At 46.6% G+C, this 15,832-nt stretch overlaps 1 protein-coding gene across 1 annotated transcript in view; it reads right to left on the bottom strand.

Moving 5' to 3' along the window:
- Window positions 1-1,537: 1,537 nt before the first annotated feature.
- Window positions 1,538-15,832, bottom strand: part of fat4 (FAT atypical cadherin 4) — a 114,562-nt gene continuing 100,267 nt past the window's right edge. Inside the window, exons 14-17 of the mRNA XM_056439142.1 lie at window positions 15,755-15,832; window positions 14,328-14,542; window positions 7,146-7,407; window positions 1,538-4,705 (exon numbers count right to left, since the gene is read on the bottom strand). The exon at window positions 15,755-15,832 is cut by the window's right edge and continues 47 nt beyond it. Coding sequence (XP_056295117.1) covers window positions 2,781-4,705; window positions 7,146-7,407; window positions 14,328-14,542; window positions 15,755-15,832 — 2,480 coding nt within the window. The 3' untranslated portion in view covers window positions 1,538-2,780. The remainder of the gene's footprint in view (window positions 4,706-7,145; window positions 7,408-14,327; window positions 14,543-15,754) is intronic.

The raw sequence follows: 15,832 nt of genomic DNA, 5'->3' as shown, positions 1-15,832 counted from the left end.
TTTGTTTGCCACAAAGATTATTCCTTATTGTTCAGATTATGTAATAACCTCAAATCTGATGAAACAATCACTTTGTATTTTCTTATTCTGTCACATCACAATGAGGGAGAAACAATGGAGAGATTAATGAACTCCATTTCACTAATGAACGTGCCGAGGACGTGATGGAGAGGTTTAGTTTGGAGCATCAGGATCCTCAGTGATTTGTGAGTTTGGTGTAACTCTTTTGTTTTTAAGACCTTCGTCTTTTCACGCCAACAAATCAGAGCGAGAGTGAGACTCTTTGAACCTTAATGAATCACAATCACAATCATTTTAATCACCATTGATGAGTCATTAGAGTGAAACCTGCAGAATAATCTGTCTTCATGAATAAGCTTTCCGGGGGAGTCGAGCCGCAGCCTTTAAGAAATACTCTCGAGTCAACATGGAAATCGTCGATTGATAAGTAAATAAAAAAGAAGGAAAAAGAGTTGACCGCTCGACAAGAAAGTCATGGAAGACGGATTCATGTCGGACCTCGTGAGTGTTTCACGTCCCGCATCCTGTAGAACAGGGCTATTCAACTTCAGTAGCAAGTGGCCCGAATAAGAAAATCACAGGGGGTGTGAGGGCCGCACAGAATATTGATCAAATAATGGCTAAAAATGAAAAACAGTAATTTATATTTCCACAGGTAAACAGTCACACACGAAAATGCGTCGGTATTGTGTGGCAAAAGTGTTGCGAACAAGCATCACTATGAATCAATATATAAATTACTTGTGCTGAAACTAATATCTGGTGGCGCAGCGCACAGACTGCATGTCTTTGAGTGCAGACTCCTTTTGCGTGGGTTAGATGTCTCAATGTATAAAAGAGGCGTGTCCGTCAGTTTTATTTTTTCTTCCCAAGCTATACTGATTTGCAGGCAGTCTTGCGGGCCGTAGTTAAACTCAAACGGGCCGTATCCGGCCCGCGGGCCGCTAGTTGAATAGGCCTGCTGTAGAACAATGAGCCCTCTGTGTGGAGGCCTCTGCTGCTCACCTATGTGTGTGTGTGTGTGTAGGGTTGAGATGCTGTGATGGTTTATTTGAATCCGTCTCCTACTGACTCGCCCCCCCCCCTCCCATCCCCAACCCCATTGTAATTGGTGTTGTTGTTATTGTCCTCGGTGAGTCTACGGCTCCCTGCGTTTCCTCTCTCTCTCTCCCTCTCTCTCTCCCCCCCCCCCCCCCCCCCGATGACAGAGGAGATAAGCATGTTGCACAGCAAGTCGTGGAGCTCTGACACTAAAGAGCAGTTCAATGAGCCAGATGTAAATAATTGTTGAAAGAAACATCGGCCTCGCGTCGCCGAGTCCGCTCCGTGTTTCGCTTGGCGCGGATCGAGGCGGCTCGGTTTCATTCGGGTCCCAAAATGCCTTTTTTTCAACATTTTGAACTTGAGTGAACCTTGAATACGAAAATACCTCAAAACGACCTTTTTAAAACGCTCACGTGCATCGAAGCCGAGTCGCCGAGCTCCGCAGGAAAGACGAAAAAAATTAATCCTAAAGCATCTTTTTGAAAATAAATACTTCTTTTTTTTATTCTGTTATTGGCTTTTTACAGGTACAAAGCATACGGCATGTTATAGTTTTATCAAAAGTGGAAAATACTGATGTTACGTATGTAACGAATGTAAAAAATAAGTCTTCAATCTTACTTTCCCCGAAAGTAAGGCCGCACATTTCAGCATCTGAACATATCCATAAAAACAACAACAACACAGCTTTAAGTAATTTAAGTTAATAAAACAGTTAAAAAAAAATGTAGAAACCATACATGTCGGGAAAAAAAATAACGGACGAAAAGACACAAATGACTCCCGTTGATTTCTCAAGAGTTAAAATAAAAATACAAAATGTACACAAGTTCATAGTGTTTTAGTTGGGGGCATGTTTACAGGAGTTAAACGCTTGGCTGGTCAGAAAACGCACATTTGTGACAAACAACACGAACCCCCCCCCCAAAAAAAAAAAACTCCGATCCTCCTGAATTTAGGTCAAAGAAGCCCCCCTACCCGCCCCTCCCCCCACACACTGTACTGAAATCCTCAAATGTCCGTAAGGCAGGGGACACGATTAGTCCTCTCTTGGAGCGCTTAGCCAGTCTTCTGAAAGAAAATTATTTTTTTAAAAGACACGAGGAGACGGGATCTCGGCGCCGGTGGGGTCGGCCGGTGCCGTGCGAGCCTCCGAGTCCCGTCGCCTGCAGGTGCAGTCGGATCAAACCTTTTCTTAAGTGAATAAAAAAATGGACCCCTAAAAATACGGAGACCGGGAGTTTCCTCTCGAGCGTTAACGTTATCTCCCCGTCTCGACTCTAGCTCGGCTGCGAATGAGACAGAAAGTGTTTAAAAAAAAGAAAAGGAGAGGCGGCGTGCCGGTGATGAGAAACAGACATGAGATCAAGATAAAGACAAAATGAAATTCAGACATGGATTTTCTTTTTCGCCGATCGGCGTCGATGCAGACGATGTAATGAGGCCTCGGAGAGATGGCTACGCGATTGTACGGTTGACTTTGGACCGAGAAAAGACTGGTAAACTATTCCAAGGTGGATCATGACAAAGTCCGTCATGTTCCAGGTGCCATGTTTCTGCCTTACTGCATTGAAAGTCGTCTTTTTTTAATATTTTGAATTAAAAACAATAAAAACCACGTAGTCCAACGTTCTCTTGAAAATATACAGTCTCCCTCGTTTTTTGTTGTTTTGTTACGCGAACATCACCGTATTCTACACCGTAAATAAATAGTCTCATACGTATTGCTCCGCCTCCCCTTCGTTCAGAATGGTCACCGAGCCGTCCCCGCTGTTCATTTCAATGTCGTTTGCCGCCGCGTTCTCGGGGAGCGACGCCAAGTCCTTGAACACGTCTACGTAATGTCCGAAGCCGGGACCCCAGTTCAACAGATTGTCCCAGTTGAAGCCCCCGGCTTGCTGGCCCACTTTGTGGGGCAAGGTGTAGTGCTGCTGCTCGCTCGGGGGCATCTGGGAAATGCCGGGCCCTCCATCCGCCCTCCGACTCGAGTACCGCCGCTGCTTCAGCCTCCCGCCGTAGTCCTCGTCGTCGGCGTCCGACTCGTTGACCTGCGACAGCTTGGGAACCCGCGAGCCGTACGACACCGGCTTGTCCCGGTCGTACTCCATCTCCGAGCAGGTGAAGGAGTCGTGCGAGTCGCTGTCCGACGACGTCTCCGGGGCCGGGATGCCGTCGGCGGGGTTGCGGACCCTCGACAGCGGCCGGCGGCAGTCCTCCTCCGAGCTGGAGCGCCCGTGGTCGGCGCTGCAGATGCTGGGGTTGCGCGGGCGCGGCGTGTTCAGCCGCTCCACCTCCTCGATGGACAGCCCCACCGGAGGCCCCGTCTCCGGGGGGATCTGCTCGATCGGCTGCTTGAGCCGGCTGCCCGGCCGCGACGTGTGGTGGCCGTGGCCCGCCATGGTCTGCGGACTCTTGCTGCGCCTCCCCAGCCGGGTGGCGTAGTTGAACATGGGCGGCGGCGGCTGGCACATGTCGTTGTGCGGGTCCAGCGGGCTGCCGTCGCGGCGAGCCAGGTTGAGCTCCCTGGTCGGAGTGTTCCGGTAGAAGGTGGACGGCTTGGCGAACGGGGCCGGGGAGTGTCTGGAGAGAGGGTTCGGGGTCGGGCACGCCGAGTGGGAGTGGCTGAGCGGGGTGGACCTCAACGCCTGCGTGTACTGCGGCTGGTAGTTGTAGCTGGTGGCGCCGAGGGGTAGCGGCGACTGCCTGGCGAAGCCCAGCGGGCTGTGTCTCTGGATGGAGAACTTGGGCGTGTGGTTGCGGAACTGCTTGTAGTGTTGGATGATGTCGGCGTCCGAGGGCGCGATGCTGCTGGCGTTGTCGATGTCGTAGTGCTCGATGTCGGCCTCCGGGCCGTTGCAGGGCGCGCAGGGAGCGCTGGGGACGGTCTCGTTGTTGCGCGGTATGTCCGTCTCGTCGTAGATCAGATACGGGTTCTCCCTCTCGATGATGTCCGGCTTGGGGTTCCCTTCCGGTTGCTTCCGCACCGTCATGTCGTCTCCGTACGGCGGGATGTTGTCCGGGTCGTCGAAGGCGACGTTCTCGCTGCCCTTCTTCTTCTTCTTTTTCTTCGTCTTCGCCTCCTTGGGCTTCTTCTCCTTGGGTTCCTTTGGCACTTTGGTCTTGTTGCGCCCCTTGCAGTGGTTGCACAGGATCAGGCCGAGCACCACCAGGGCGAGGATGGCGGCGCATCCGCCGACGATGGCGGGCACCGCCCAGATGGGGAGGACCGCCGTCTCGGCCGCGGGGCTCGGGCTGCAGACGAAGCCGCCGTTGTTGGCCGACTTGCAGGCGTCGCCCGGAGGGCACTGGACGCCCAGGCAGGCCACCAAGGTCTCGCAGCTCTCGCCCGTGTAGAACTCGGAGCAGACGCAGGCGAACCCCGAGCGGGGGTCCGGCACGCAGCTGCCGTGGTTCTGGCAAGGGTTGGAGCCGCAGTCGCCGGGCGGGACGCACTGGTAGGCGAACCACCGGTTGACGCACATCAAGCCGTCCCAGCACGGGCCGCTCTCGCACAGGTCGGGCCCCCGGCAGCCGATCTTGACGGACGAGCTGGTCTTGGTCAAGGTGACGAGGCTGTGGTCCCCGGCGTACGGCAGGTTCTCCCCGTTGTACTTCACGTAGGCCAGGCAGCCGTCGAACCCTGCGAAGGAACAGCAGAAGAACGACCGGTTTAGATCACAAGGAGCGGCTAACGAACCCGGGAGGAGAACCATTTCCAAATCGCCGCCGCGCTGATCCTCAAACCGGATCGCTCACTTGTAAATATCAGAAACTTGGAGCTGCAATCGAAGCGAAAGCCGCTTTGTTTAGACTCCTCAAACAATTAATATACGGAAAAAAAGAGTATAATCTAGCACCGGCCAATTTGACTTGATTTAATATGTTCTCGATCGGGGAATCCACCGGCGGAGCCAGCGTAGCTTAAAGACATACATCTGGCTCCAATGAATGCGTCTGTGTCTAATTCTATTCTTCTCCTCCGTGTGCAGCCCGACAGCGTCGCCTCGCCGATGTAAATACATGTTTTATTGAATTCATCCGCGCGCAGATCAAATCCATTCGTGCCTCCTTCGTTCGCTCTCGGAAAGAGAGTCGGTCGCAGACGCACATCGAGGTAAAAGGTCAGTCCGCGAAAACCAGAACACGCCTGTTTTATTTACGCCTCGTGTAAAGAAGGGTCCGCAAATAATTCAATTTGCTCATGTTTTTTACCGTATTAGAGCATAGTATTAGGTTAGCTTTCCAAACATGCCGGAGGACATCTGATCTGGGATCAGAGTCTAGACGGAGACCAGAGAGTCCGTGGAAATGGGACAAAAACACCCCAAAAAAATGTCCTCGCCGGCGGTTCCAAGACAAAGTCAAGAAAAATCAATATTAGTTATCGCGTGAATAAACGATACTCCGATAAAGAAACGTTTATTTAGGTCAAGTTAATTCATAGCAGGTAAAAAAAAAGAAGAAGCATTTTAAGGCCAGGAGTTTTATTGGACGACCACCAAATATGGTCAGCAGCTCCGAGGAGCAGGCTATTCATTCATTTGGGGGGGGGGGGGGGGGGGGGTTGTTCAGGAGCGCTCTGTCACACACGGGAACAGCACGTGCACAGCTACAGTGTCTCAGTGGTTTTCCTTAACATGCTGCTGGTTATTTACAGTCGCCGTGTTTTCTTGGTCAAACGCCAACTTGTGAAAACTCTCACGGCGACGACAGCTTACACACACACACGTAAATAAACTGTGCATTCACACACACACACGTAAATACACATGTGCATTCACACACAAGTAAATACACATGTGCATTCACACACACACACAAGTAAATACACATGTGCATTCACACACACACACACAAGTAAATACACATGTGCATTCACACACACACACAAGTAAATACACATGTGCATTCACACACACACAAGTAAATACACATGTGCATTCACACACACAAGTAAATACACATGTGCATTCACACACACAAGTAAATACACATGTGCATTCACACACACACACACAAGTAAATACACATGTGCATTCACACACACACATACACGTAAGTACACTTTCCATTCACACACACACACAAGTAAATACACATGTGCATTCACACACACACATACACGTAAGTACACTTTCCATTCACACACACACACAAGTAAAAACACACTTTCCATTCACCCCCACACACACATACATACAGTGTACATTCCACAAAGGGGTTCGACCGCCTCCGTTTAGTTTGCAGCGCGGCCGTTATCTAAACTGTGATTTTTTTAAAGTCAAAACATTGAAATGTGGTAGAAAAGCCCAGAAGACGGTATTTATATCATCATGGGGCCCTAAAGATATCTGACCAGCGGGGTGAAGAGGGTCAAACTGAGAGATATCACCACTTGGTTGCTCACATTAAGACAATACAACTGGAATTGTATGTTTAAATATGTAAATGAGGCATAGTCTTAATATTATTTGCAGATATTTCCAGAGCAGGATATCGGAGTATCTTGGACTTCTCCCTGTGTCGCTCCATAAATCACAAAATACTGTCAACAGCAATAAGAGAATCCATTTCCAGCTTATTTTTATCATTAGAATTAATGCGATGAATGATTTATGAAGAACCGCCCTCAGAAAAAAGCTTCAGAATATCAATGGAATTAAAACTAAAAGAGAAAACGGCCTTTAAAGGTGAGTTTTGACACTTCCAGGTGAAAAGGGTAACAAAGAATACAATTATATATATATATATATATATATTACCATGAAACTTTCCCAGTTGATGACGCACATGCAAAATATTATACTATTCATTTTTTTCGGTTTTCTGAAAACGTAAAAATATGCAAATCCTATTATTGCATCATCTTAAGGAAACTTGGTGAATTTGAGATGAAAACTCCAGACGGCGAAAAACAAAGCAGTAAAAAAACCACTTTAAAATGTCTATTCTGGATTGTTTTCTTTTTAAAAAAGTTGGCGTGTTACGGAAGTCTTAAACCTGACCAGCGTGATTAAAACCAAACCGACTCCCCGACCACATCGGAGGAATCCAAACGACGCAAAATATCCGCCGCTCACCTGCTGAGGTTTTCTGCTGGGCGGGTCCCGGCGGGATGCCGCCGAGGGAGAAGGTCACGACGGCGAGGCCCCCGAAGTCCTGCGTGGCGTGCTGGATGACCCTCGGGCGGCCGCCGTCCACCAGCAGCACCGTGGCCGTGGCGTTCCTCAGCAGCCGCAGCGTGTGCCACAGGCCGTCCGCCAGCGCCGCCTCGCCCACGGTGCGCTCCACCTTCCCCCTCACGCCGGCGTCCGACACGTAGTGGACATTGCCGTTCCTCAGCTGGGGAGGAGAAACAGAGGAGTCTGGGTAATCCACATGACGCATCCAGGGTTCATCCACACGACCAATGAACAGGTTCATCCACATGACCAATGAACAGGTTCATCCTCATGACCAATGAACAGGTTCATCCTCATGACCAATGAACAGGTTCATCCTCATGATCAATGAACAGGTTCATCCTCATGACCAATGAATAGGTTCATCCACATGACCAATGAACAGGTTCATCTACACGACCAATGAACAGGGTTCATCCACATGACCAATGAACAGGTTCATCTACACGACCAATGAACAGGTTCATCCACATGACCAATGAACAGGTTCATCCACATGACCAATGAACAGGTTCATCCACACGACCAATGAACAGGTTCATCCACATGACCAATGAACAGGTTCATCCACACGACCAATGAACAGGGTTCATCCTCATGACCAATGAACAGGGTTCATCCACATTACCAATGAACAGGTTCATCCACGTGACCAATGAACAGGTTCATCCTCATGACCAATGAACAGGTTCATCCACATGACCAATGAACAGGTTCATCCACACGACCAATGAACAGGTTCATCCACATGACCAATGAATAGGTTCATCCACATGACCAATGAACAGGTTCATCCACACGACCAATGAACAGGTTCATCCACGTGACCAATGAACAGGTTCATCCTCATGACCAATGAACAGGTTCATCCACATGACCAATGAACAGGTTCATCCACACGACCAATGAACAGGTTCATCCACACGACCAATGAACAGGTTCATCCACATGACCAATGAACAGGTTCATCTACATGACCAATGAACCGGTTCATCCTCATGACCAATGAAGAGGTTAATCCACATGACCAATGAACAGGTTCATCCACACGACCAATGAACAGGTTCATCCACACGACCAATGAACAGGTTAATCCACATGACCAATGAACAGGTTCATCCACACGACCAATGAACAGGTTCATCCACACGACCAATGAACAGGTTCATCTACACGACCAATGAACAGGTTCATCCACATGACCAATGAACAGGTTCATCCTCATGACCAATGAACAGGTTCATCCACATGACCAATGAACAGGTTCATCCACATGACCAATGAACAGGTTCATCCACACGACCAATGAACAGGTTCATCCACACGACCAATGAACAGGTTCATCCACACGACCAATGAACAGGTTCATCTACACGACCAATGAACCGGTTCATCCTCATGACCAATGAAGAGGTTAATCCACATGACCAATGAACAGGTTCATCCACACGACCAATGAACAGGTTCATCCACACGACCAATGAACAGGTTCATCCACACGACCAATGAACAGGTTCATCTACACGACCAATGATTCAAGATTCAAGATTCAAGATGTTTTATTTGTCACATACACACACAGGGTGTGCAGTGAAATGAAAGTGGCAATGCTCAGCAGGAATGTGCAAGGGCAACAAGTACACACTATTTACAATAAAAAACAACACAATATTTACAGTAAGTGTGTGTGTGTGTGTGTGTGTGTGTGTGTGTGTGTGTGTGTGTGTGTGTGTGTGTGTGTGTGTGCCTAAGAGGGGCAGTTGTGTGGGTCTATGTGGGGGTCCTGGTGAGGTCGGAGTTCACAGTCCTGATGGCCTGAGGAAAGAAACTCCGTCTCAGTCTCTCTGTTCTTGCAGCGTGACTACGGGGGCGCCTGCCTGACCGCAGCAGCTGAAACAGTTTGTTGTTGGGGTGGTGAGGATCCTTCATGATCCTGCCGGCTCTGGTTCTGCACCTCCTGGTGTACAAGTCCTGCAGGGTGGGGAGTGTAGTTCCAATAGTGCGTTCAGCCGACGCACTACTCTCTGCAGAGCCTTCCTGTCCTGAGCGGAGCAGTTGCCAAACCAGGCTGTGATGCTTCCTGTCAGGACGCTCTCTACAGCTCCAGAGTAGAAGGACTGAAGGATCCTCTGGGAAACTTTAAATTTCCTCAGCTGCCTGAGGTGGTAGAGGCGCTGCCTTGCCTTTCTCACCAGAGTGTCTGTGTTTGTTGACCATGTCAGATCCTCGGTGATGTGGACTCCCAGGTATTTATACCGCTCACCCTCTCCACAGTAGTCCCGTTAATCCCCAGTGGTGAGTTCGTCCTCTGTTGTTGTGCCCTCCTAAAGTCCACAATCAGCTCCTTAGTTTTGGTGACATTCATGATGAGGCTGTTGTCCTGGCACCAGAGTGACAGATCAGCAACTTCCTCCAGGTAGGCCTTCTCGTCGTTGTCGGAGATCAGGCCCACCACCACTGTGTCATCCGCAAACTTGATGATGGTGTTGGAGCTGAACCTGGCCACACAGTCATGTGTGTACAGGGAGTACAGTAGGGGGCTGAGGACGCAACCCTGGGGATCCTGTGTTCAGGGTGAGGGATTTGGAGGTGTGTCTGCCCACCCTGACCACCTGTGGCCTGGCGGTCAGGAAGTCCAGGATCCAAGCACACAGCGGGTGTTCAGTCCCAGCTCAATCAGCTTGCCGGCCAGTCTGGAGGGACTATGGTGTTGAAAGCTGAACTATAATCAATGAACAGCAGTCTCACATAGCCCCCTCTGGCTGTCCAGATGAGAGAGTGTGGTGTGCAGTACCTGGGAGACAGCATCATCCGTGGATCTGTTTGGGCGATAAGCAAACTGCAGCGGGTCCATGGAGGAAGGGAGGAAGGCGCAGATGTAGTCCTTTATCAGCCTCTCAAAGCATTTCATGACCACCGAGGTGAGGGCCACGGTCGGTAGTCATTCATACATGCTGGAGAAGCATTCTTGGGCACAGGGACAATAGTGGATCTCTTGAAGCAGGCGGGGACCACGGACTCAGCCAGGGAGAGGTTGAATATTGTGGTGAACACTGGAGCTAGCTGGTTAGCACAGGTCTTCAGTACCCGCCCAGATATGCCATCTGGACCTGCAGCTTTCCTGGTGTTCACCCTCAACAGAGCCCTCCTCACACTGTGCTCGGTCACAGAGAGTGTGTGTTCATCCCCAGCGGTAGAACTCACCTCGGCTACGCTAACGGTGTTGTTGTTAGCCGGCGAGCTAGCGCTGTTGTTGCTAGCCTCAAACCGTGCATAAAATGAGTTCAGGTCGTCCGCTAGGGATGCGTCGGCACTCACCATAGGTTCATCCACATGACCAATGAACAGGTTCATCCTCATGACCAATGAACAGGTTCATCCTCATGACCAATGAACAGGTTCATCCACATGACCAATGAACAGGTTCATCCACATGACCAATGAACAGGTTCATCCTCATGACCAATGAACAGGTTCATCCACATACCGATGGGTTTCCAGGACTTTAAACCACATTTTTATGACCAAACATTTTGTGAAATTTCGATGTGAACATGAAAATATGATAACATTTCGTATTTAAACTAACAAAGAGAATCCCAAAGCATCCAGTAAATAACCTTAAATGATACGAATGAATGAGAGACAATAGTTTGATTAAAATAATAAAAATGTATGTCTTTTCAGTTACGATGTGTTTACTTGCTACACGAAAAATATGCGAGTTTTACGTAGAGCCTATGGGCGGCTTTATATTTAGAGCGTCGTTCTTTTAAAAAGTAATATAATTATTTAAAACTCATCGTAAATGAACAATAAAAAACATTTTAACCACTTAAGCCCCATTGCCCCACCTGTGGGGCAGATTTGATGTTTTGTTCTAAACTGTCTATAATATTATAATAAACATGAGCAAATATATTGATGTTGTACATCAAATTAAAGAAGACAACTGGGGCTACAGGTATCAGTGAGCCATTTAAACACAACTCAAACACCAACTGAAATAAAAATATAAATATCATAATCATAATTTTGTCAGGTGTCGGCCCACTCAGAACGTTTCCGTAGCTAGCGACATGTAGCTTTGTGCAATCATAAAAGAAGAGATGTTCAAAAGAAGAGGACTTCACACAGATTCTAAATATCTTTACAGAATCCTTCTACACCAAAGTATCACGGAGATATAAGCCAAAGAACACAGAAATATTAATCGCTTCATAGCTTTACATTCAGCAAATTCAACATACTTTTGTTCTTGAGAAGAAGAAAACGTTTCTCTCCCTGCATTCCATCTGGCATGGCTTTAGTGTGTGTGTATGTCCCTTTAAAAACCAGGCGGACTTTTGGGGAAGCGTCATAATCAGCTGTCAGGAAATTCAATTTCAGCAAATCGGATTTCACATTTCAAATATGGCGACGCCTTTCTGTCTCCTATTGGCTCACAGTGCTGTCAATCTTGTCTTTCTTGGTACCAATCGATTCTATTGGCTCTAAGTATTCCAATGACGTGTCGTTCTTTAAAATCCGCCCTTCCCCGGCGGAGATATCTGCGCGCAACAGCTGCGCTGTGACAGATCCAAAAACCGGCTTTACGCACAGCATGCAAGCGCACAGCACCACTTTGTTTGATCGTTTTTTTATCTTTGATTTACTGTTTTAAAGCCACATAATGATGTATTTGCATGTATTGATCACCACAAGTAAAAGTGAAAGTGAAATAAATGGTTTGGTACATGAGAAAAGTCAAATGGCACAGATGGTGCTTCAATGTGCCCAAATGCAAATTTTAGAGACCTCGCCTAAATTCTCTTTACTAAAAAGTCTCCAACTATTGTTCTGCTTTATTTTTTCTGAGTCAAACTTTGCAGAGAGTCTGTTCACAAGTTGTATTATTATCTGGGTGATTTTAGGCCTTTGCTGTGCATCCATCCAGGATATATTCATCCTGAAAGTGCTTTTTTTTCTAATCGAACCTGAAACTTCTATGAAAATAGAAGATTCATCTTTATTTACTCTTAACCAGTAACATATATGCTAATATTTACACATCTGAACAAAAGCTCATTGTGTTCCCTTTATTATAACACCAACATTATTCAAATAGCTTGTGTGGTTGCAGAGCTACACACTTTTTAGTTTGGGTATGTCATTTTGAGCAGAAACCTAAAAAAACGAGTGGGGGTTGACTTTTCCGAAACGTTTGGGATTTTTTTCTTCAGGACTTTTCTATTCAATTCAATTCAATTCAGTTCATTTGTATAGCCCAATTTCACAAATTACAAATTTGTCTCGGAGTGCTTTACAATCTGTACACATAGACATCCCTGCCCCAAAACCTCACATCGGACCAGGAAAAACTCCCAAATAACCCTTCAGGGGGAAAAAAAGGGAAGAAACCTGGAGGAGAGCAACAGAGGAGGATCCCTCTCCAGGATGGACAGAACAATAGATGTCATGTGTACAGAAGGACAGATTTAGAGTTAAAATACATTCAATGAATATGACAGAGTGTATGAATAGTTCATAGTAGGCATATTCCACGATGGAGACCTCCACGATCCATCAGGCAGATGGCGGTGGGGAGGAGGAGTGGGCGGAGTCTCAACAGTGGGCGGAGTCTCAACATTTAGCAAATTCCATGACTTTCCCAGGTTTTCCATGACCGTAGGAACCCTGACGTCGTAGATAAGAGGCGAGTGGATGGACCACAGAAGGTGCCGGAGAAACCGCTCCAATCCCCTGAATCCTGAACGCATCATTCTTAAATTCAAGCGTTTGATAAACGGCGTTCTCCGAGAAACCAGAGCAACGTTTTTCTGGCTTATCGCGTCGGCATCGATCATAAACCCCGAGAGAGGCAGTCTTCTCCCGAAAAACTGTAACGCCGCCGATCCGACGTCGAGGTCAGAGATCGGAAACAAAAATGCGGCCCGCCGCTCGTAAATCCTCCTCCCGGCGGGACGCGGCGCAGTCCATCACGGTCCCCCCCGACTCGTGTTATCCAGCCGGATGACGACCGGGAGCTCGTAACTGACTTGGATTCAGGGCCCTGAACGCCACACCGGTGAGGCTTTAAAATAAATTAATCAAGCCTGGACAACACATGTGAGGCTCATACGTGGGCTACCGGCTTTCCGTGGAAAAGAAATCCCGTTTTTTTTTTTTAAAGCACCCCCCCCCCACACACACACACACACACAAATACAAATAAATCAGCAATGATAAGTAGCTTCCGGAAGACTTGATTTAAAATGGGAAAAGCGGAAATTCTCCAACAAGCCAAAGAAAACTGTGCTGCAAAGCTGTAAAACCAATCATGAAGTGTATCTGTTAAACATCTTTATATGAGGTTTATATATTTATATATATCTCAGTATATTTGGTTCAGAGTCATATACATAACATGTGTACTGTGCTGTGGGAACTCCCCCTGCTCTTTCAGGCGTCATGGTACGGTTTGAGGGGCTGTGATGGGGATTCCGTGTATATATATATACACATATATATATATGTATATATATATATATATATTTGTAAATATATTTTTATACAGTATATATATATATTTATTTATATATATTTGTATATATATTTATATACAGTGTATATATATATATGTATATATATTTATATATATCATCGGTGTGATTTCATTTATTACATTTAAGCTCAGTAGCTTTAAAAAATAAAAAAGTATAAACACTAAGATACTTAAAAACGACGACCTTCAGCTAACCGTATTTACAGTTTGGTGAATTTTAATTTATTTTGACGCGCTTCTCTTTCCTTTGCTCCTGTCGGCTATATTAATTTAGCCGTTGCTGACGCTGATAATGCAAACTCCAGACTTCCTCCCACGACTTCCATGAGAGGCTTTTATTGTGAAACCCGAGGCGCTGAGATTCATGAATTACTAAACGGTGCATGAGAAAGAAAAGAATCTGATATTCCTGTTAAAAATAGAAAGTATTTGAGAGAACTGGAACATGCAGCGAGACGAACGCGCCACATGTGCTTCACGGACATTGTTTAACTGCATTTTAAAACGTACAGCGTGTCAGCGAACGCCTCTCTCACCTTGACGGTGGTGTAGTCGCTGCTCTCCTGCACGTGCAGCAGCGTGCCGCTCTTGCTGCGCGTCCTGAACTTGACCTCCAGGCTGCTGGGGTCGGAGGTCGCCGCCGCGCCCTGCAGCGCCCGCCTCAGGAGGACGTCGCGTTTGGGGCCCTGCCGCAGGGAGTAGTCCAGGCGGCCGGTGCCGTCCAGGGACAGGGCGGTGTCCGCCGTCATGTCTGTGGGAGGAGCCGAGAGGGGAGAGCGTCTTCAACGCCGGTTCTTCACGGGCAGACGTTAGAACTCTTTCCTTCCACTCGCCGCTCAAATGGTTTTCCTCATCCCTGCTGCCAGAACCGCTAATAGCTCCTCACATTCTCACCGGTGGTTTCTAAGAGCTCGCCAAGAGGGAAAGATGGAGGTCCAGCATGCCCTTGAGCAAGGCACAGACACCATAACTATAAGTACCTGACATGTAAATCATTGATGTAATAGTGTGGATTTATGTTAGATACAGTAAACCATAAACTTTGCTCATGTTCTAAAGTTTGGTTTATGAAATGACTGTAGTTATGAGTCCATCCAAAATACGTTGAGATTAACCCTAAAAACGACAGTGAAGGTCAGACTACGGCCGTAATCACATTAAACGCTCATATTTCCCTTCAGATTTAAACCAAAAATAAGATTTTTTTTTTTCAAACAGTTGATGTTTTGTGTTTAAAATTTTTTATTTCCACTAAAACGACGTGTTTTGTTTTCTCCCACACTCAAAGCCGCTCCCGAATGCACCGCAGGATCGTGCGTTCTTGGAATGCGCGGCGAGACGTTGACGGCACAGACGCCATGACTACCTGACGTGTAAATGTGATCCCCAAACTGTGATGTAATAGTGTGGATTTATTAGCTTTATGCAGGGAACCATAAACTTTGATTAACCCTAAAAATACAAAATATGTTGTAATTATTTTTGAAGAGGCATTAAACGCTCTTATTTCCCTTCAGAATTAGATTTTAAGTCATAGTTCAAATGAAAAAGATGTTGTTTTTTAATGGAATTTAAACGTTTGTCTTTAAAAAAAATTATTTCCACTAAAACTATGTGTGTTTTGTTTTCTCCCACACTCAAAATTGCTCCCGAATGCATCGCAGGATCGAACGTTGGCCACACCGGCAAATCGGTGAATCGTCCAGCGGTGGATCTGTATTGTGCACAGGAAATGTGTGTGTATATATGTATATATATATACATATATATATACGTATATATTTATATATACGTATATATATACATATATACACACATACATATATATATATGTATATATATATATAAATATATATATACATATATATATGTATGTGTGTATATATGTATATATATATACATATATATATATATATGTATATATATATATATATATATATATATATATATTGTGTGTACTTACACTTCTCGCAGTATCTTCCGGTGAAGCCGTCTACGCACTGACACTGCTGCCAGGACCAGAGGTCCAGACAGGTTCCAC

Source organism: Pseudoliparis swirei, chromosome 19 (genome assembly GCF_029220125.1).
Source record: "Pseudoliparis swirei isolate HS2019 ecotype Mariana Trench chromosome 19, NWPU_hadal_v1, whole genome shotgun sequence".
NCBI lineage: Eukaryota > Metazoa > Chordata > Actinopteri > Perciformes > Liparidae > Pseudoliparis > Pseudoliparis swirei.
This window is presented reverse-complemented; position numbering and strand designations above follow the sequence as displayed.